Source organism: Equus quagga, chromosome 18 (genome assembly GCF_021613505.1).
Source record: "Equus quagga isolate Etosha38 chromosome 18, UCLA_HA_Equagga_1.0, whole genome shotgun sequence".
Classification (NCBI taxonomy): Eukaryota; Metazoa; Chordata; class Mammalia; order Perissodactyla; family Equidae; genus Equus; species Equus quagga.
This window is the reverse complement of record NC_060284.1, coordinates 14,433,919-14,456,670: the sequence shown is the minus strand read 5'-3', so window position 1 is coordinate 14,456,670 and position 22,752 is coordinate 14,433,919. Positions and strand designations below refer to the sequence as shown.

General features: G+C 45.5%; 1 protein-coding gene across 1 annotated transcript in view; it reads right to left on the bottom strand.

Moving 5' to 3' along the window:
- The window catches only part of AK5 (adenylate kinase 5), a 223,464-nt gene that overhangs the window by 16,089 nt on the left and 184,623 nt on the right, over positions 1 to 22,752 (bottom strand). Inside the window, exons 11-13 of the mRNA XM_046645725.1 lie at positions 15,221 to 15,384; positions 12,904 to 13,020; positions 2,818 to 3,009 (exon numbers count right to left, since the gene is read on the bottom strand). Coding sequence (XP_046501681.1) covers positions 2,818 to 3,009; positions 12,904 to 13,020; positions 15,221 to 15,384 — 473 coding nt within the window. The remainder of the gene's footprint in view (positions 1 to 2,817; positions 3,010 to 12,903; positions 13,021 to 15,220; positions 15,385 to 22,752) is intronic.

The window sequence follows — 22,752 nt, the reverse complement described above, 5'->3', positions numbered from 1 at the left end:
AACAGGGCGACACCGAGGCCTGAGGGAAGTGCTTTGGAGGGTGGTCTGTTTCTGGGCTGGACCATGGCATGGCTCTAATTCCAAAATAAATCTCGCTGAGCTCCTGATCTGTCTCGCCTGCATCTTGAAGTGTGTTCGCCACACCACCTGGTTTTCAGAAAATCCCTTAAGTGATCCAGGAGCCCACCTGGATGGTGGGCAGCCCTACCTCGGGCTCTATAAACCAGCGAGACAGGGAGGAGGTGCTAACAATCCAAAGAACATCACAGGAACAAGACAAGCTGTCACTTAGAATCCAGGGGGAGCTGAAGCTGTTGCAAGAAGATTAGGCAGGAGCACACAGGCCAGAGAACACGAAGGGACCGAGGCTTTCCCCTTCTCCAATGGAAAACAAGCCTGGCCCCCTCCCCTGCTTCTCCTCCAGTCCCCATTCTGTAGTCCGAGCTGCTGGCAAACCCCACGGGACACCTGCCAACAATTCTCACCTCCCTGGGCCCAGCACTCTGGCCCTGCTGTCCTTAGACTAGGTGGGGCGGAGGCTGGTTCATCTCTGCAGCTGCGTGGGGAGAGGACAGCCGGGGCCGAGGCAGCGGGTCAAAGCAGCTTCCCCGAGAGGCCCTCTGGGAGTCCTGAGAGCTGGAGGCCACACCGCTCTGGAGTCAGTACTGGAGCAATTCTAAATATTTGCAAAGTGGATCACAAATGTTACCTCACCACGGACCCAGCTGCCAGCATCTCCAAAGTGCAGGGGAAGCTGAAGAGATGAGCCAAATGGGACTGGAAGCTTCGTTTCCCACTAACTTAGATATTTCTAAGGAGGATTCCCGAAATCAGATTTATCTGAGAACTCCATTAGCCCTGTATCGATGGGTCAATCATTTGCGAGTGTGTAGAATTTAGGTTAGAATAATACAAGAGAGAGAGAAAAGAGATTTTCTGACTCTGAGAGTGATTGAACTCTGAAATACTTAGAGATTCTCTCATTTCTACCAATCTTGAAAGTGGAAGAAATTCTCTTCTCTCTGGATAGTTTCCATACGTGTCCTGGGCTGCACAAAGGGTGGAAATCACTCATGCTGGAAAGGCCTTTGAGAGCTGGGACTCTTGAGACCCTGCTCGTATGTAGTGCACTTTTTGTTTGTTGTTTTTAAAGGCCTAAGTCTTTGTTTTCTGTGGTAACCAGAGGTGACATACACGAAGCACAACAAATAGGTTTCATCTTGCACATCAGTTGGTAGTAGCTGCCTGGAGTGCTGGGTTCACAAACACTCTGAGGCCACATCTGGATACTGCAGGAAAGAGTGCCACGATGGACCAGCAATGCCTGCTATGCAGAAGGAAGCTGGGGGCGATGGCTCTCATGCCACATATCTGACATCCCTGAGTTAAATCAAGGAGCATCTCTCAGATTTCTATACCCAGGGCTAAGTTATTAGGATTCTGCAAAATGGACCTCCTATCTTCTAACAGGTTTAGAAGATAAAAATTCATTATCAATGGTTTTCCCCAAGGAATTGATGATGTAGCTGCCTCAGAGCAAGTTTGTTACTTATTGATCGATGTCTCCTATTAACTTTCTGTGAGGAGCAAGAAGTAGGTGTCCACTCTTCCTCTTCTGCTTTGAGTACCCAGGATTTTGTTCCCAGATTACTGTCCCAGCCTCCCAGCGGTCTCCTAGCCTTACCTTCTTGGGATCTGTTCTCCACAAGGCTGGCAGAGGGAGCATTCTAAATAAAAACTCTGATCATGTCTGTCCCCTTCAGTAGTTCCCATCATCTCAGGACAACTGTCTGCTCCTACATAGGTTCATCTTGATCTGGTCCTTGCTTGCCTCTCCATCCCCATCTCTTGTCCCTCTTTCCTTGGTACTTTATGTCACAGCCGAGCCCAGTTCCTTGTCTCTTCTGACCTTTTACACTTGGGGCTCCTTCTGTGTGGAGTGCCCCGCTGCCCTCACAGCACCCCATCCTGTGGCTTAGTTTCGTTCTCCTCCTGTGACCTTCCTTGATGTCTTTCCTTTCCCCTCAGACTGCATTCAAGGGCCCTAGGAACTTACTCTGTGCCTGCTTTGGTCGCATATTGTGCTCACAGGTTTGTCTATCTCCCCCACTAACACCCTAGGCTCTAGCAGGAAGAACCACACTTTATTATCTGCTCCAAACCACCAGGGCAATGGATGGCCCATGGGAGGTGCTTGACACCTATTTATTAAGTCGATGGATGGGGATTGGATAGTTTTCCCAAATTCACGAAATTAATGGTGACTCAGTATGGATCGTCACTCATGATCATTAAGTCGATGCTACCTGTTTCCCACAGTCTCTTCAGTGCTTCACCTAATTGCCTGCTCCCCCGGTACCATATACTGCGGCTCCCAATGTGAGTTACTGCAAGAAATTGAGGCAAAGGGCCAAGCGCAACTATGAACCACGTAAAAATCCAGGAATTCCAAGTTGTTGAATTTTAGATCTAGATGACATCTTTCAGATCATCCTGTTCAGCTGAGGTCCGGAAGGCAGAACTTATGCCTCATCCATGTCTCCTTCCCTCCCTTTCTCTCTCTCTTGGAAAAACTATCTTGGCAACTGTGAAAACTGTATGACCAACTTTTCATAGTTCATATGATGACAGTTATTTAACTTTGATTGATACAAAAGTGAAGAGAGTAAGGGAGCCATATTTTGGCCCAAATTGTGCAGCTGTATGCAGCTCTAATTCCCAGATCCTTAACCAAAATTTCCCCAGTTTTTTTCTTTTCTTGCAAAAAAAAAAAAGGGTAACTGGCTCATTTTGGAGGGGGGAAGTGAAATAATTCACCTTCTGTAGCTGTGTCTTTGTCTCATAGTAGGCGATCACAGGAATGGATGCTCGGTAGTAGGTTTCAAGGCGTTTGGCGATGGTGGCGGTGTTGTCGTCTGCGCACGGGCTGCTCCGGCTCCTCTGGAGAAGGCGGTTGGTCATGGTGTCTGCCGAGCAGTCCATACAGATCACCAAGTGCGGGTTTCCAATCTGGGGGTGGGAAGAACAACACGGTCAGAAATTCCACTCTGCGATGTTCTGGAACTGCCTGGGACCCCTAGTTCTTTCCTTTTCTGGCCTTCTGGTTCCCCTCAAGGTCCCAGAACTACATCGTGGCAGAGCTGGGTCTGGACTTCATGCTCCTCATTTCCAGGTCAGTGGCTTTCCATACGCTGCCTCAGAACTGTCTCTTGCCCTCAGCTTTTGTCACCTCACACAATATGGGAATTATATAGTAAGCTATCCAATGCAGTCACAATCTGTCCTCCACAGTGAGGGGAGGGGTGTGTGTGTGTGTGTGTGTGTGTGTGTGTGTGTGTGTGTGTTTCCTCCTGGAAGCCTTCCCTGGCCTACTGAGGCAGAGCTAACCACTTCCTCCTTTGTACCACCATTATAGCTTATATCAGCCACCAGTAGCATGATGTGACTGTGTCCCACTATGTGGGGGTCAGCAGAGCATAATGGTTGAGCACACGAAGGTTGAAGTCAGGCTGCTTAGGGTGGAATCCTGGGGTGGTGGCTCGTCTCCATGATGGTCATCATCAATTCCTTGCCTCAGTACACTTTAAGCTCTTCCCTCATTGAGACAGAGTCCATTCCTCCACCCCCTTGAATCTGGGCCACCCTGTAACTGTTTTGACCAATGGAATATAGTGGAAATGATGCCACATGCTTTTAGAAGATCATAAGAGATACTGCAGTTTCTTCCTGGTCAACTGCCATCCAAGATGTCCAACTACTCTGACTGCTAAGCTGTGAGGAAGCCCAAGCTAGCCAGATGGAGAGGCCATATGGACAGAGGTGCCCGACCAGCCCTCAGCTGTCGTAGACATCCCAGCCCTAGCTCCAGGCACATGTACTCAGCCTTAGCTGCTGTCTGACTGCAGCTGTATAAAGGACCCCAAGTGAGACCCAGCCAGCCAAGCCCATCGACCCTCAGAACCTTTTAGAGAAAACATCGAATTGTTATTTTAAGCAATCTGGCTTCATCATTAACTAAAAGTGTCACTCAACTTCCCTGCACCCATGTTTTCTCATTTGTACAATGAGGATGGTCATAGAATTGCCAAGAGGTTAAAAAAATTAAATAAGGTAATGCAAACATGTTGCTTGGCGTATAGCAAACAACAAGTCTTAGCTATCATGCTGGTTTCCCATATTAGGCTACGATCTCCTTGTGTGCAGGAGTTGGCAGTGCTTAGCTCCTAGTCCCAAGTTTGCATATAGTAGGTGATTAAGAAATGTTTGAATGAATGATTGATGGTGACATGCTTTTGGTAGCATGAATCTCCCATCTCTCTCTTAAGTGTTCTTTTGCTCCTGATGTCCCTGGGAGATGCCAATCTTGCCTCCACTACCAACCTCAACTCTGGATCAAAAGAAACTTGCTCCCTCCTGATCTTGCAGTGGTCAGGCTGTAAGGAAACGAAGGCTTGCCACCCCACTGTGGAAAGTGCCTGGGATGGGTGGGAACAAAGCCAGGCTTGGGGAGGACTTGTAGGCGACACGTGGAATCATAAGTTGCCAACTTGTGAGTGTTGATCAAACATTTATCTACCCTCTGTGAGGGATGTGCATTAAGGAACAGAATAGAAAAATTCTCCAAAATCTGAAAGTGTGAAATAAACCTCTGGAATATGTCATGCAAGTTTACTGCCTGTATTAATTGGAAAACAAAAATGAGCATTTGAGCAGCAAGAAAGGCTGGGTGAAGGTTTAGAAGAAAATGACCCTTGTCCACCAGCAGAGGGCGAGCTTGGGAGGCAGCCTAGGGTTCAGTTGCAGAGTTCGGCTCCCTGGATCAGTTGCTGTTTGGGGCTGCCTGAAAAGACTAGGCGATTTTTCTAATTGTGGGGGGTTTTCAGGCCACTCTTGGGGACAGGAAAGATAATTCAGGGACTCATTCAGGTACAGAGATAATGTGTATCTGAGCAGGGGCTGGCAGTAAATGACCCTCTGGACCTAAAAAAGCACAGGACCAGAGGTAGCTTTGTCTTCCACGTTGATTCTCCCAGCATGGTCCCCAGACCAGCAGTGCAGGCATCATTAGGGATCATTAGGAATCATTAGGCATCATTAGGAAGCTTGTGAGAAATGCAGTCTCATGCACAGTCCCTGACCTGCTGAATCAGAGTCTGCATTTTAAGAAGATCTCCAGGTGATTCTTCACAAATAGTTTGAGAAGTTGCTTTTCTAAACCATTTCCTCGTGCCAAGACTCATCTATCCATCCTGAATCAGCACTCCCTTCCTATAGAAAAAGGCATCACGCAGTCATTCCATTTGGAAGTGGCCTGTACTACTGATGTTTTCAATATCTAAAAAGATTTGAAATATCTGAATGAAATTCCATTTCTTTATTTTTCAAAACACTTTGGAGAGCGGAGAACTCTGTCCTTGTCTGAATGACTCACAGAGACTTGGGGACACCTCCCTGCCCTCCACATCACCCTGTGTTGTCCCCGCAATGCCAGCACTGGTTGCCTCCTGGCCTTTGGGTGTTCAGGGGATCCCCACTAGGGCACAAGACCCCTGAAGGGCGGTCAAGATGCCGAAGCAACATCCCAGCAACTGAGCGCACTGTGCTACGGCTTTCTGGATGGGCCGGCCATCCCTTAACCCCATTAGCCCCGCTGTGGGAGGGGTTTTCTCTACTTTAAGGAGGAGGAAATGGAGGCTCACAGAGGCCGACGTGCCCGAGGTCACTGAAGACTAGCCAGCGACAGTGCTCAGCCAGCTGCGGGTAACTCCAAAGCCTGGCGACTTTGCCCTAACTGGGGGGCCAGAGCCTTCAGAATGGGCCTCAGGCCAGACTCCTGGTGGCCACTGGAGCCAGGCCAGGAGGGCGGGGTAGTGGGACAGGAAGTGGGCAGGGTCAGAGGCCATTTCATTGTATTTCACAGAGCTGGCTCTTGGGGTGGAGTTGGGGTCCGCACCCCCCCCCACCCCTGGCGGAAAGAGGCCAGCAGGATGTGGGCCTCAGTGGGCTTGTGATCGTGGCTCTGCCTTGGTAACTCCAGCGGGAGGAGGAGTTTACCCTGCTCTCCTCTGACCCCAACTTCCGTTTTCTTCTGATTAAGTCAGGACAGTGGTTAGGCCATATTTACCAGTGAGCATGGTCATGCCGGCCAGGAACTCTCTGGTGTTGAGAATAACAGCTATCTTGTTCTCTCTGGGTGCCTCAGTTTCCTCATTTTAAAGCAAGCATAATAATAGTTTCTATCTCAATAGGATGATTGTGAGGATTAAACGGGTTAATGCGTGTCAAGCACCTGGCCCATTTCAAGCACTACAGAAACGTGAGCCCATGTTATTTATGCATTCATCCCTTTGAACTGTAAAAGCCCCTGTTGGTCAGATTTGGGCTTAGAAAGAGTCAGAGGTCCCACCAACACTTTTAGCTAAAGTCACACGCTCTGGCATATTTACCAGTCTCCCGGCCCTGGCTAACAATGAGGCGGCATGGTTATTCAAATTTGCTCTCACCCCTGGGGTATATCCCTTGGGGAACTCCATAGAGGAAGGGTATCCGAGTCATTCTAGCATTCCTAAACACACAACCCTAATAATAGTAATACCACCCCATTGCCACCATAACTCCAGCCCCCATACTGCTATAAGATGGCTTAAAGTTCTACAGTGAACCAGAAGTCAGAGGAAGAGAACAGAAAATCCCAAGTGGAAAATCCCAAGGTGGTCCCCCTGGCTCCCCATACCTCCAAACAACTAGAACACATCATCTAGAAAGTCCCTTGGCCAGACTCCTAACCTGTTTTAGTTAAGAGCCCATTCTGAAGATTAGAATACGTTGATAAATACATATAAACAGAATCACTGATTCTGTGGATGGAAAGTGTTAAGAGATAGTTAAGAGTAGTCAGGCAGAGGGATATAATGCCATCATTCATACATCCAGGAAAATTGTCTGCATATTTGGGCGAAGGGCAGAATTTCAGCTAAGAGGCTCCTGGGAGGGAAAAGCCAAGAGCAAGCCCGTGCATTTACTCCTATTGACATGTGTTTAGTTGGGTTGCTGTTGAGTAAAAGGCTGAGTTAATTCAGGAAAGCGTTTCCATTTCACACTAGGGAGTCAGGCTAAGTACACACCCCTCCTCGAGATGATAATAATCTATAAAGTAGGGATAATAATGCCTACTGAATAGCATTGTAAAGATTAATAAAATGACATCAGTAAAGCATCCAGCTCAGTTCAGGCACATTTTAAGTGCTCGAAAAATAACAGCTATTATTCTGTTAGTTATATGTTCTATCTGATTTTAACTGTATAAAGATGAGCAGAATAAAATCTGGAAGAACATACCTCAAAATGTCAATGGGGGTTATCTCTGGGTGGTTAGTTATTCTTTGTTTTATATTTTTCTGTATTGTCTCATATTTATATAATTTTTATTTCTATAACCAGAAAAATACACATAATTTTTGAAAAAAACAGTAACAGTTCATTGAACACCCTATGCAGCCTTAGACACGTGTAAGGCACTCTTCAGGATCCCGTCCAGTCTTCCCAACAAGCACTGGGGTAGCTATTTTCAAACTACATTGCCTAGAAGAGGAAACTGAGATAGGTAAAGTTAAATGACTTGCCAATGAGTTATCAAGCCGGGCTCTGAGTACAGGCTTCTTAACACCAAAGTCGCTATAACCAGGGGTTCTCAGCTGGGGGGGAGACGGGGGCGGTGATCAGCAACCCCACCTCCTCCTTCAGATTCCTTCTGCCGCTGTCACACACATCTACACACACGCACACTCGCTGACATCTTTCCCTTCCTCAATACACCATATTGGATTCTGAAGGCACAGAGGATTAATTCAATGGGGGAAAAACAAGCCTTGGGAATAGAAAATAGGAAGGTAATAGAGAAATCACATACAGGCTTCCCACTAAGCTGTGGACATTAGTTTGCACTTGGTTTTTACAGATGTTATGTACACTAGCGGAGCAAATCCTAAAGGACTTTGCATCTCAGAGAACTCGGCTATAGTTTGCAAAAGCATCAGCCTAGCTAACTGAACTGGATTTTTTTTGGCAACAGATGGTCCTGTGCATCAGGCACATGAGGCTCTGTGACTGGTGAGATGTCCGCAGGCTGGTTCAAACCATTCGCAGGCCTGATGAGCATATAAGAGACACTCACTATGCTCTCAACCAGGCTGACTGCTCTGAATCTCTGCAGAAAATCAGATGTCTGTATTTGTCTCTGCCAAATTTCAAATTAATTACTTGCCTGTAATTTGGAGGGGGCTGTACAAACGATTGGGTCCCTGCAGGGCATAAATGAATCAATAGCAGTGGCTCATTCTGTGTTTGTAGCATCTCTGTTCCTCTGGTCAGCTTTCAAGCAGGTGCTGGTTTTGGAGGGGTGGATGAGTTCTCTCGCACACAAGCCTAACTGACATTAGAATCTTCTAAAGTTACTGTGTGTAGGGACAAATCAACATCATGCTTGGGCTTTGCAAACTGCCCCCCGCAGTATGCAAAAGACTGTTTTTAAAGACTCCTGGCTTGAAGGTCATTGCTTCAGTAATGAAGTGGGGCACCTGTATATTTTTCGAAATGGAATCCTGAATTTTAGCTTTGGGTGAAGCTGCCCAGGCACCATATTGAGGACTCTTTCTGACTGCTACAGTCCTAGGTAGGTTTCTTTTCTGCCACATTCTAACACCTGTCTGAATGGGGCCCACAGTGGGAGAGGAAGTATTGCCTTACTATGGAGAAGATCATATGGGTGATTTGAATTCATACGTACCCACAGGCCAGGGACAGACCAACTGTCCGTCTAAAGCCCTCAACTTACCCTAACTGGGTCATAAGCAAAGGACAAAGGTGTGACGGAGCTGGGATTTACACATTTGGGTGAGGTGTGACTAAAAATGAGTGAGCTAAACGAGATAACATTTATAGCCTTTTATAGCTTAAAAATACATTTATGTATGTTCCCTCATCTGATGCTCACAAAACCCTCTAAATGGGGTGTGGCAGGCATACTGTTATCTCCATTTTACAGAGGAAGAATCTGTAGGTGTGTGACTGGATGAGGGTCACACTAATATATGGCAGAGAGGAAAATCCAGATTTTCTGATTCTAGACCACGAGTGACATGCTTTAAAGGTGCCATGAAGCACAACATGCGTGACAATAGTGCTGTCACTGCTCCGAACTGTTCGGAATCCCACAGGCCTAAGTTTAGGGATTTGCCTTCAGAGGCAGTTTTAAAAGTTCCAAAAGGAGAATAAGGATTATAATATTGTTGTTGTTTGTACACAGTAGTTGACCAAAAAAAGAGATACTCATCTCATTTATCACACCTGGCCGCTTGGGGGTCTCAAGAGAACATTCTATTACCTCTGACAGCAATTTAAAAAAAAGAATTTGGAAAACATGTTTTCCCCAGCACTTCCAAGCAAGTGCATGACCTGTCCTGACCCTGCCAGAGGCCCACCCAGGGCTCTTGGGACCTTAAGTTCACAGGAAAGGTCAGTGTGAAATCAGCTGGGGGCTGCTGCCACCTTGAAGCCCGAACCTCAATAAACATTGTTGACCCTGCAGCATTCGAGCACATTCCCACTGTATTTCAATGATGTGTTTACGCGACAGCCAGTCTCCACCAGGTAGGGAGCTCCTCCAGGGCCAACCACACTGTTCTGCATCCTCTTCTCTGCATCTCCCCTCAACCTCTAGCCTTGCACAGGCCCTGATTCTAGGTGGTGAAGGAAAAATGCCCCTGTTCCTCAATTACTCAGCGTGTATCCCTACATGCCGTATCCCTAGCCTGGACAATGGCTAGAAGATTAGAATAAACAAAAATGTAAACAATCCATGGAAGATTCAGCATCATTAAGATGTCAATACTACCCAAAGTGATCTACAGATTTAGTGCATCCCTATCGAGTCCCAATGGCAAATTTTTTTTTTTGCTTGAGGAAGATTAGCCCTGAGCTAACATCTGTACCAATCTTCTCCTACTTTGTAATGTGGAGTGCCTCCACAGCGTGGCTGATGAGTGGAGTAGGTCCACGCCCAGGATCTGAACCCATGAACTTGGGCTGCTGAAGTGGAGTGTGCAGAACCTTAACCACTCGGCCATGGGGCAGGCCCCCCAATGGTGTTTTTTTTTTTTTTTTCCAGAAATAGAAATATCCATCCTAAAATTCATATGGAATCTTAAGGGACCCTGAATAGCCAAAACAACCTTGAAAAGTTGACAGCCTTGCATTTCCTGATTTAAAAACTTATCAAGCCACAGTAATCAAACAGTGTGGTACTGGCATAAAGACAGACATGTAGACCAGTGGAATAGAATAGAGAGCCCAGAAATAAACTCTCACGTATGTGGTCAACTGATTTTTGACAAGGGTGCAAAGACCATGTGATTGGGAAAAAACAGTCTTTTTAACAAATGGTGTTGGGAAAACTAAACATCCACAAGCAAAAGAATGAGGTTGGGCCCTTACTTTATACATATACAAAAATTAGTTCAAAATGGATTAAAGAACTAAATGTAAGAGCTAAAACGACAAAACTCAGAAGAAAACATAGGGGAAGATTTTTATAACATTGGATTTGGCAATGATTTCTTGGATATGACACCAAAAGCACAGGAAACAAAAGCAAAAATAGACAAGTTGAACCATACCAAAATAAAAAACTTCTGTGCATCAAAGGACGCAATCAACAGAATGATGAAAAGGCAACCTACAAAATGGGAGAAAATATTAGTAAATCATATATCTTATAAAGGGTTAATATCCAGAATATACAAAGAACTCCTACAACTCAATAACAACAAAAAACCAAACAACCCAATTAAACACTGGGTAAAGGACTTGAACAGACATTTCTCCAAAGAAGATATACAAATGGCCAACAATCACATGAAAAAGATGCTCAACATTTATCATTAAGGAAATGCAAACCAAAACCACAATGAGATACCACCCTACACCCATTAGGATGGCTACTATATTAAAAAAAAAAACAACAGAAAATGACAAGTGTTGGTGAGGATGTGGAGAAACTGGAACCCTTGTGCACTGTTGGTGGGAATGTAAAATGGTGAGGTGGCTATGGCTGGCGGTGCATATGTATACATATAGTATGCCAATTCCTCAAAAAATTAAAAATAGAATTACATGATCAAGTAATTTCACACGAAATTACTGTGTACATATTCATACACACACAGTAATGTGTATATAAAGAGCTGAAAGCAGGGTCTTGAAGAGACATTTGTATATCGGTGTTCATAGTAGCATTATTTACAATAGCTGAAAAGTGGAAGCCACTCAAGTAACTATCAATAGATAAATGGACAAACAAAATATTATTCAGCCTTAAAAAGCAAGGAAATTGTAACACGTGCTATAACATGAGTGAACCTTGAGGACATTATGCTAAGGGAAGTAAGCCAGTCACAAAAGGACAAATCTGTCTGATTCTACTTACATGAGGGCCTTCAGTACTCAAATTCATAGAGACAGAAAGTAGAATGGGGGCTTCCAGGGCAGAGGGAGGGGAAACAGGGAGCCGTTGTTTAACGGGTGCAGACTTTCAGTTTTGCAAGATGAAAAGAGCTCTGGAGATTGGTTCCACAACAACACAAAATAGGTAACACTAGTGAACCGTACACTTTAAATTGGTTAAGATGGTAAATTTTGAATACTTCCTCTATTTTAACAGATTATTAAAAATATATCAAACGAGGGTGCTCGCCTGCTGGTGTAGTGGTTAAGTTCACGTGCTCCACCCTGGTGGCCCAGAGATCATGGGTTCGGATCCTGGGCGTGGACCTACACATCACTCGTCAAGCCACACTGTGGTGGCATCCCACATACAAAATAGAGGAAGATTGGCACAGATGTTAGCTCAGGGACAATATTCCTCACACAAACACACACACATATCAAATGAAATAATATATACGACAATCTTTCAAAACTAGTCTAAAGAGATATCTATATAAGTAGTAAATCTTGTAGGCTCTGGAGTCTTTGTTTAATCAATGGGGATAATTGCCTCCCTCTTGCCTGTTCTTTGCTACATGTGTAAAGTGTGTAGTACAGGACCCAGCCCAGAGTAGGTTCAATAAATGGTAGCTACAATGGTTTTTACTTCCTGCTGTTCCCCTGTGAGTGGTCCTGACCCATCCTCTTCACTAGGAGCGGGGGGGACTTGGGAAGGTGGGGATGGTGGGAGGCTGGAGTGGTGGGTATATTTGATTCGGCCTGTCTGGCACCCATTTCTCTGCCTTCTTCTACGGGCATCCCTCTTCTCTTTGGGTAATTTCCCTTTCCCTTCTGAGTCTGTGTGATTCAGGTGTGGCGCCTGTTCTCTCTCCTCCCTTCCCATCCCTGTTCTGGTCCTCCAGGCTGGATCAGCCTAATCCTGAAGATTCCATCACATGCCTTCCATCCTCCCCTTGGCCACAGTGATTGGCTCAGAGATGGGCCCATGACCCAATATCCAGGATAATGAAACACAGCCCAGGAGAATAGAAACACTTTTCTGTGAGGTCACTTAGATGATGGAATAGAGGCCTGAAACAGCAAGAAAATGAGTCAACACAAAGGAAGGAAAATCCAAGAGATGGAGAAAGTCAGATGATTGATGAACAAATTTGAATACATGGATCCAACCAAGTGTGAACCACTCCTGGAGGTTTCAGTTAGTTGAGCCACTAAATCCACCACCATCATCTCTCACCCCACCCCCACCCCCTTTTTTTGCCAGTGTGTTAGAGTTTCTGCCATTTGTAATGGAAAGTTTTGATTAATGTAATTGGGAAAGGGATACACTTTGAATTTATCCCCCAACCTCAATGATATCCCCTATTTTTCTTCTGGGATGTTCCCCATAACAACACTCACCCTACGTCCGAACTCTTCCCCTTGCTTCACTTCCCGAGGATAGCCGTCAATCAGGAAGCCCTTGCTGCCACTGAGGCTGGCCACCATGGCCTCCTTCAGGAGCTCCAGAATGATGCCCTGGAGCGGAGACAGAGAGGTCAGGGCCTGAGCTCTTCCACAGAACAACACAGAACGACCACAGGTCTCCTCAGTTATCCCATTGTGGGAGGGAGAAAGGTTCAGGTGAGATGAAATGCAGACAGCAAGACACCGTATTTCATCAATTGTAAATCTCACTTCACCCCTCTACATTTTAATGTCTATAAAATTGGTAGGTATCTTACGATTAGTGCTGAGTGATAGTTTAATTATTAGTGTTTTTCTTACTAGCATCTTTTTGTTTTTGAGGAAGATTAGCCCTGAGCTAACAACTGCCACCAATCCTCCTCTTTTTGCTGAGGAAGACTGGCCCTGAGCTAACATCCGTGCCCATCTTCCTCTATTTTATATGCCTGCCACAGCATGGCTTGATGAGCAGTGGGTAGGTTGGCACCCAGGATCTTAACCAGTGAACCCTGGGCCACTGAAGTGAATGTGCGAACTTCACGGCTGCGCCACCGGGCCGGCCCCCACATACTGGCATATTTTATTAACTAAATTTTATTGGGGTATCTTAAAATAATGGCATTTAGATTAGATGAAATACTCATTATTTCATAGAGTGGCCCTCATGAATCAGGCATTATGGCAGTTTACAACTAGACCAAACAGGGTATAAAATGTATAGCACTGTTGGCTTCTTTCCAGGAACTATGTTAGAAAATTTGACATCCACTGACTTGAAGAGACTTTCAGTAGATACGAAGTAGCATTTTCTAGCAATATTGCTTTCTCTCTTAAAAATTTTGATTTAATCTGTGCTTATGGAAAAAAAGGGAGGAGAGATACATGAAGCTTGGGAATGGATGTAGGAAAAATGCAACCAGTGCTCAAATGGGGAGGACCTCCTGCTCCCTGGCATCCACGGACATCCCCTGGCATCCACTGACTGTTGGCAGGGGCTCGGGCAATGCAGCCCTCACAACGTGGTCAGAATTGATCCCTAGGTGATTGTGAATCAGCTCCTCATGAAGTTTATATTCTCATGAGGAAGACAGATGATGAGCAAATAAATATATAATAAAGAGGCAGCTAGAGAGAACTGCTAGGAACAAAATTAAAGCAGGACAAAGAGACACAGAGTGCTGGAGGTGCTATTTTAGATAGAGTGGTCAGGGAGGGCCTCTTTGATAAGTTGTGACATGTAAGCAGAGATCTAGATGAAGCAAAGGAACAAACTACATGAATATATGAAGAGCCCTTAGGCTGCGGAAAGAGCAAGTGCAAAGGCCCTGAGGCAGGAACAGCATGGCCTGTGGGAGAACAGTGAGAAGGCCAGTGGCTATCCAACAAGTGAGCAAGGTGAGAGTGGTGGGAAATATGTTAGAGAGCTAGCTGGAGTCTAGAGCCACAGGAAGGACTCTCGATTTCATTCTAAGTGTTGAGGGAGCCACTGGAAGGTTCTGGGGAAGGGAATAACTCAGTTTGAAAATGTTTTCAAGAAATCACTGTGGCTGCTGGAAAAGAGTAAACCATAGAGGGGAAAGAGCAGGCACAGGAGGCAAGCTAAGAGGCTGTTGCAATGGTCTGTTTGCTTTCATGAGGACCATTCTGGCTTCCAGGTGGGAAATAGATTGCAGCTTGTTGAAGAGGAAGCAGAAAGCTCTGTTAGTGCATAGGGACTGTATTGTACAAGGCGTAATGACAGAGCCCAGCATGGAACCTGGGATGGCAAGGGTGAATATTTTTTGATACCCATGGCATCCAGCTTCTCAGAGATGGATGGTGACTTGAAAAGAAAAAAGATACATAACAGGGATATTCATTATTTAAACTACATAGGGGAGATATCAAATTTAAAGATAATGCTATCATAATGCCCAGAACTAGACCAAATCATCATTTTCTATTTTCCAAACGTTTCTAATCCTAGGTTCTGCTGCACCATGCTCACCTCTGCTTTGAAGATTTTAACTCTAATGTAGGTACCAGTTTTGAGGGAAAACAAAAAACAGGGTAACATTCAAGGGGCTGGCAGAGCAACAAGACAGAAGGAACCTGGGTCTGGACATATTGGTCCAACAGATGGGCAGTGGACCTCCCACCTGCCTCTGGACTGTTGTATAAGAGAGAGATAAAACACAGCTATTGTCCTTTCGGGTCTCTTTGTTCTAGCAGCTTAGACTAATTGCAACACCCCAGAAGATCTCCCCAGGCAGGGAAGGCAGCTGTTGCTTACTGAGGGCACCAGGTCTCCACGTTCCATGATGTCTCTGATCAATTTGCTTCTTTCAGATTCTGATGACAGCTCATTACGCAGGAGCTCGCCAGTTGAGAGATGCGTAAATCCATATTTTTCCACCAGCTTTTCACACTGTGTGCCTTTGCCAGAGCCTGGGCCACCTAGAAAAGAAGTCATGTATCAGACATCCATCCCAACTCTGGGCCTCATTTTTGACCAAAGTCACCACGGTGAGCAAGCCTCAGTGCTTCCCTCGCCAAGCACGTATTGAGTACTTAAGCTGTGTGGGTACCTGTGGATACAAGGGAGAACGGCATACAGTCCTTGCTCTCCAAGAGCTTACTGTCCATGGAGGGGAGGGGTTACAGAAAAACGACTGGCAGTTACTACGTGGTGGTCTGGTGGGGAGGAGTTCAAGCTGCTACAGGGGTGCAGAGAGGGGTGCACGACTCCGTTGTGGTAGAGATGCAAGTCCGAGAAGTTCCCTGGGGAACTGAATCTGCTCATGAACTGAGTCCAGCACTGACCACAGTGCCTGACACATAGTGAGCGCTCAATAAATGCTAGCTGTTAATTAAAAAAGAAAGTTTTCATTTTCAAACAATCCCAAACTTACAGAAGAGTTATAAGTAGAGTACAAAGAACTTTCTGAAACATTCAAGAATAAGTTGCCAGCCTGATGCCTCATCACTACGGAACATGTTAGTATCATTTCCTTCAAACAAGGAACCAAGCACATCCTCCTGCATAGCTACATCTTCAGACTCCATGCACATTTCATTGCGATTGTCCCAGTAATGTCCTCTGAAGCCAATGGTTCCAGTTCAGAATCACCTGCTTCCTTTAGTCGTCATGTCCTCTGGTCCCCTTCCCTAGGGAACAGTGCCTCCATGTTTCCTTGACACTTTCAAGGATTACAAATAGTTATTTTGTAGAATGTCCCTCAATATGATTTTTTCTATTGTTTTCTGGTTATTATAACTAATTCTGAGTATCCGCCATATTCCTTAGATGACCATTATCTCTTTGACTCTCTCTTGTCTCCCCAAGTATAAATAGTTGTGAAATTGTAGGATTTTACATCTGAAAATAATAATAGCTAACCTTTGCCAAGAGCTCACTGTACCAGTCACTGTTCTAAGCACTGATGTGTATTCATTTAAAATAATCTTAAGAGGTGGCACTGTTTTCTCCATTTTACAGATGGGGAAGCAGAGGCACAGAGAAGTTAACCCCACTGCCTCAGGCTGCATAGCTAGTAAGTGGCCAGTCTGAGATTTGAAGCCTGGACTCTGGCTCTCAGCCGCCCTCCCTCCTCTCCTCCTGCTGTAGCCGGTTTACTGGGCCTCAGTTCAGGTCCTCACACTCTTGGCCCATGGCAGTCATTCCACCTCCACATGGGGTGGGGGGGGAGCTTTGGAGTCCGGCACACCGGCTAGCGGGATGCTTTGCCTGAAAAGCACGTCACTTCCCAGCTCCATAGCACTCAATGGCTTCCCATTCCCCACAGAATAAAATCCAAGCTCCTTAGAGTGGCATATCAGCCTTCTAGAAGCTAGTTCCCGTCAACCTCTCCAAGTCCTCACCCAACACTGTCATGTCCATCCACATGAAACCGGCAAACAGCCATTGATGATTAAGTATCTACTAAAGTTTTTTTCTTTTTGCAATTATTGATGATAGCTTTTAGCTATTTAACCCACCCATTGTTAACTGTGCTGTTGAGGCAATATGTTGTCTGACTCCCACTAGGCTCCTATAGATAAATCTCGCTGGAGCCTGGGTCACCATGGTAATGGGTGTGTGAGCTGTTTTTCAGGAATTAGAACTCCTTGTCCACTTCAGGCCACTTGAGACCACCAACTCATCAACTGGGCCCGTGCAGATGTCCGATAGGCGACCTTTTGACATCAAAAGGCTAAAAACTCCACCCTCAGATCACGCTAACTCCGCCATTTTGTGAACATGGGTCCTATGAAGAGGCATGAAATCTGATTACGCTTGCGCAGATCATCAACTACCTCACCTCTCCTCACCTCCAATCACCCGTCTCCACATTTCAGACCACCTTGCCCCCATCCCATAAACACCCCTGAGTCCCTATTTTCAGGGAGGTGAATTTGAGGCTCGTGCTCTCGCTTCCTCACGTGGCTGCCTTGTGAGTAAACCCTCTCTCTGCTGCAATCTTGTCCCGGCGTTTGGCTTTCTGGGCGGTGGGCAAAAATGAACCTGGTTCGGTAACACACATATTGTCCCTTCAATAAGACATGCTTTTCCAGTGTGGTTTTGCTCTTTCAGGTCCTCAGCCTGGAAGGCCCTGCTTTCTCCGCCTCTCAAGACCCTCTTTGCCCCTCAGGCCTGGATCAAATGCTCATGCCTTCTGACGGGAACCAGGCCTCCGCCCTCATCTCTGCTGGAGCCAGGGCTTCAAACGGCGTCTAGCTGCCCCCGGCCTGTCCTATGCTTGGTCTCCAGGTCTCTCACTAGCGCAGCACCTTGCACACAGTAGGTGCTCCATAAATGCCTCATGAATCGAGGTTTTCTTCTTAAAAGGGAATATTTAACACTACAACGCAAAACATGATTGAGAGTTGAGCACGGGAGTGGGGATTCACGACTTATTCTGCAATTTTCTGGTTTGCCTGTCTTCATTTTCAAACTTTCTCAGAAGAGTTGGCGACTCCCCTCTTGAGGGACAACGTTAGCTGTTGTCCCTCATCAGGAGAAGAGCCTCTCACTCCCTTTCCTTCACCTTGGCAGAAAATCCAGGAAAGGTTTTCTGTCTTCCGCTCATCCATCAGCTGCCCTAAGCCAAACGGGAAGGTTCAGACCCTCACAGTATTGTCACAGGGGGACTAGATGTAACAGGAAAACAGCAATTACGGAGGCTCGCAAAAATCAAGGAGACCACTTAGAAGGAGCAGCCAACTGCCTACGTCAGCTCCCAGCACTGTGACTCTCGTCTCCTGGGACACTAGAGCTGGAGAGTGTGGGAGCAAAAGAAGGCCACTCAGGGAAGAAGTGCTTCCGGAAGATGAGTAAGGGGAACAAAGGGCTGAGCTCCTGCAGAGGCCAGGAGGGCTTCTGTTGCCGGCTTTACCTAGAAACTCTTTTCCCAGGATGGCTGGCAGCCAGTCATGTGGAAAGGATATTTTCAGACTTGGCTCATGAGGCAAAAATGCTGTGTTCCAATTATTTTCTTCCTTCAGCATCCTACTAATGTGACTATTATAGTTTTTGTTCCTCTAAAATGTTATTTAATAAATCTCGACACAAAGGTGATTAAAAATCTTCAGCTCAAATTAACAACAGCTGTGTGTTAAACAGCAGCCGCAGCGGCCCCAGTTAGAAACCTTTCGTGGGAGCAACCCCTGCAAATTCTTAGCATTCTTTAGCCAAATGGTGCAGGCACCCTGGAATTTTAAGTAATCTGCACAATGGCTTGATTCTTCCCAGGGCTCCAAACTGGAGAACAAAGTGATTTTTATCACCACGTGAAGGCACCAAAACCACTAGGAACATAGGAATTTTCATATACCATCACTTACACGTCTTGGAGGTCTTAACTTATGACTCTTAAATAAAAAACATTTGGGCCTTGTTATCCTTCTAGGATAATTTGTTACGTGGAAAAAAATCTTTTGGGGTGCCACATATCAGAATGAGCGGGCAGTGTTCTCTGGTGACGAGATGACTGACAGCAGATGAGGAGCCGTCACATTTACTGTCATCGCATTGATTTTTAGCTTAACCCCCTGAGCAAACCTATACACAAGACTGCGTGGTGTGATTCATAAAAAGAGTCTAGAATCTGAGGTTCCATTCTGAAAGGGTCTGTCAACACTTCAAAAAAAAAAAAAAAGGTGAAAACTCTTTATTCTCACCCTCCAATGTAATTTAAAATTTTTTCTTTGAGGCCACGGGTGCTCATCTTGTGAAGAGTGGAAATACTGTGAGCTCCCACTTCACAGCTCAGGGTGTCACTCCCCCTGAGGCTCCCAGAGCACCGAAGAAGGGAAAGGAGCCTGCAGGAGAACCTCGAGCCCAGGGGACCCATGTCTATATCCCCACTCGAGCATTCTCTTTGGTCCCTGGTGTTCTTTGAGGTGGAATTGACAAGCTGCGTCCCCTCGGCAGGCCCACCTCGGCCATGTTTTTCCAGGGTGCTCCTTATTTACTGGAGCGGTCCTCTCTTAGGGGACAGCTCCTGGATTCACGAGCTGGGCTCTGCAGAAGACCTGCCTTCTCAGGAGCCATTGCAGGGGGCTTGGCCTTGGGGGAAAAAAGAATGAAATGGCAAAGCTGGCGTGTTACAGCACATTCTGGGCTCGGGAAGAAAGCCTAAACAAATACAGATGTCGGGCAAAGAATTAGCAGAATCCCAAATACAAACCAATGCATGCATCTAAGTTTCTAATACACTCTTATTTGTAAATATTTTCAATAGTACTGGCACAGAGTAGGTCATTATGTCCTTTGTTGACATTTTATTGTATCTTGTTAACTATGTAGACTGCAACCTGGAATTAAGCATGAGGCTATTAATCAGCTCTTCATTTGACAAACGTACGTTGGGCAGCTGCTATAGGTCAGATGCTGTGCTAAGCACTGGGAATAAACAGACTCAGAGGCCCTGTCTTCCATCAGAGAGCTCACAGTCTAATGGGAGGAGGACAGGTGAGGCCAGCATCACAGCCATGTGGTGGGGCGATGAGCCTGGCCTATAAACACCACTGCAGGAGCCCCCGAAGGGGCCCCTCGCCCAGGCGTGGAAAGGGTAATTAATGAGCAGGCATAATTACCTTTGCCAACACAGGGCACATGTGGAAAAGAAGAGCATACAGTTGAGCTTGGTACCTTCAGAAACGTGACTTGGAGCAGGACAGGGTCCTGCAGAGAAGGGTGGGAAGGGGAGGAGAGTGATGCAGTGGGAAGGGCACAGCACGGCTGGATCCGGCAATAAACTCTGGCTCTGCCCCTTACCAGTCATGTGGCTACAGGTGAGTCTTAATTTCTCTGAGTCTTAGTTTCCTCATCTGTAAAATGGGAGGAAATAAGAACCAACCCTCTGCCTCATTCTACCTTTCACTCGCCTTCCTTCTTACCTCCCATACCTGACCAGATGCTAAGCTCTGTTGAGTGTACTTTTGAAAAGCCTCTGAAATCTGTCCCTTTGTCCCAAATCTCATTGAAAATTTCCCTTGCCCCATCTTTCTGCCAAAAAATTACTGCTTGGTAAATGCTATTTACAATGAGAGGAGGTTACGTATCCCTCAGCTCTACCTGAGTTGCTCCTTCAGGGTGTCATCCAGCATATCAGGGTTTGAATTAAACACAATCCAAAAACAAGTATGGGGACTAGTCATCACTTTGAGCGGTCGAGACCACTTGCAGGTGATTCAAATATATATCAGTGTGTGTGTTTACACACACACACACACACACACACACACATATATATTTGACATGTATCTGGCTTAGAAAACCCCTAAAGTTTATTTCCTCTAAGGCGAAGCAGAGGGGACAGCATTGTCTAGGTTCTAATTGCCATCAGCAAAGCTTCCCAGGCCTTAATTCCCATTCCACCCCAGCCTCAGAGGTCTTTAAACCTCTTTGGCACCAAGACCTGCATTGTTAACCCAATTTCAGCTCCCTATTGATCTGACTGAACCTGGGAGTTCATCACGGCTTGGGTCTACCCTCCCCCTCTGATCATGTCTTCCTCTCCCTTTCTCTTTTCCCTTGATCTCACTTCTTCTCAACCTGTTCTCTGCCCTCATTGTGACCTCATTGAGTTGGCCCATTTCCTTTGAGCTCCACTTACCTCCCTGACCAGCTGGACACCAGGCCTTTTCTAGTAACTTTGAATCCTTTGCCCTTTTGAATTCTATTGCGACCGCCATGAGAACCGCCAGCCTGCTCTCTCTGCCAACCCACCACTTTATCTGCATCTACTCTGGGTTGCTAAGAATTCCCGGAGAAAGTAGGAAAACCGAGTCAACTGGGTCATGCTACCTAACTTCACAATAGCTTTTAATGATTCTTGGCAAACATATTCCTCTTTTGCTGATACCAAATTGGATGTCCATGGATGGATTCTAATATATTTCCCCATTGTTCTCAAAATAGCAAACATTCTTATTCATCTCACTCTTATCAGGCATCTTTAATCCTCCTACTCACTAAGAAGGTGAAGATTATCTTCGTTCCTCAACGTTTTCCAAACATATGTGTCCTCATCCTTTGTCTTCCATCTCTCCTTTCTCCTGTTTGGAAGACTTTATACAACTATTCAGCCTAAGGCTAACCTCTCTGCCTTGGCTCTTGTAGCACCTCGCATTTTCCTTCACAGCACTTTTCACAGTATATGGTAAATTATCTCTCTCTCTCTCTCTCTATCTATAAGCTATAGTTTGCTTCAAGTCTGTCTTCTGTATTAGACTCTGCGGTCCACAAGCACAGGATATGGGTGTGCTTTGCTTACCACGGTGCCAAAATACAGTGCCTGAAACACAGTAGACACTTTATAATAGTGGCTGAAAGAATAAATAATTTAATGATGAATGGATCCTCTCCTCCTGCCTGCTCCAAAAATTTGATCCTCTCTTTCTTGTCCCCATTAAATTTATTCCTCTCAGCAAGCATCATCTCTTCTGTTTAGTGACATGCTTGCTTCTCCCCAGTCCAAATGAAAATATTTCCACCACTGTTTGCATCCTCTAGTTAAGTTTATATTATTTCCCTTTATTTCAGTAGCCTAAAACTGCCTGTTTCCATTGCCTCCTCTTTTATTGACTCCCTATTCTCTTGCAATCTACCTTCTACCCTCATCACTCTCTGAAACTGATCTTTTAAAGTTCTACAGTGATTGGATAATTGTCATATTATTCAATGACCTTCTTCTAGTCTTTACTGTCTTTGACTCTTTAGTAGCATTTAGCCCCACTGATAAACATCTTGAAATTCTCTCCCCTCCTGGCTTCCAGGACACATGGTTTGCTCACATTCTCTCCCTTCCTTTGCCAGGCTGAAGCTCACAAAGCGTGGAAACTACTTTATTTATGTTGGTATTCCCACAGAACCTTGCACAGTATCACAGGCAATTGTTAAATAGAGTCAGTGTCCAGGAGCCTTGTGGTCCCACACAAGTGACAATTCTATTCCCTTTCACGTAAAAGGAACACCGGACCAAAGGACTTGAGTTCCAGGCACACATCTCAGACCTTTCTCTAGATCAAGTCACTTAGCCTCTCTCAACCTCGTCAATTACAAAGTATGAATGAACATAATGCCTATTGGTTGTGAGGACAAAATGGGGTAATAGAAATAAATTGCTTGGAACAGTAGCTGGCACAATTAAACACTCAATAACCATCAAGATTATTATCTGTAAAATGAAGCAGCTAGCATTAGTGACTCTTAAAAGTCCTCCCAGCTCCACCATCTATGATTTTACAAAGATTAGACACAGCATTTCTATAGCGTGGTACTATTTTAACATCTTTAAAGATGGAGAGTCTTCACAGGTA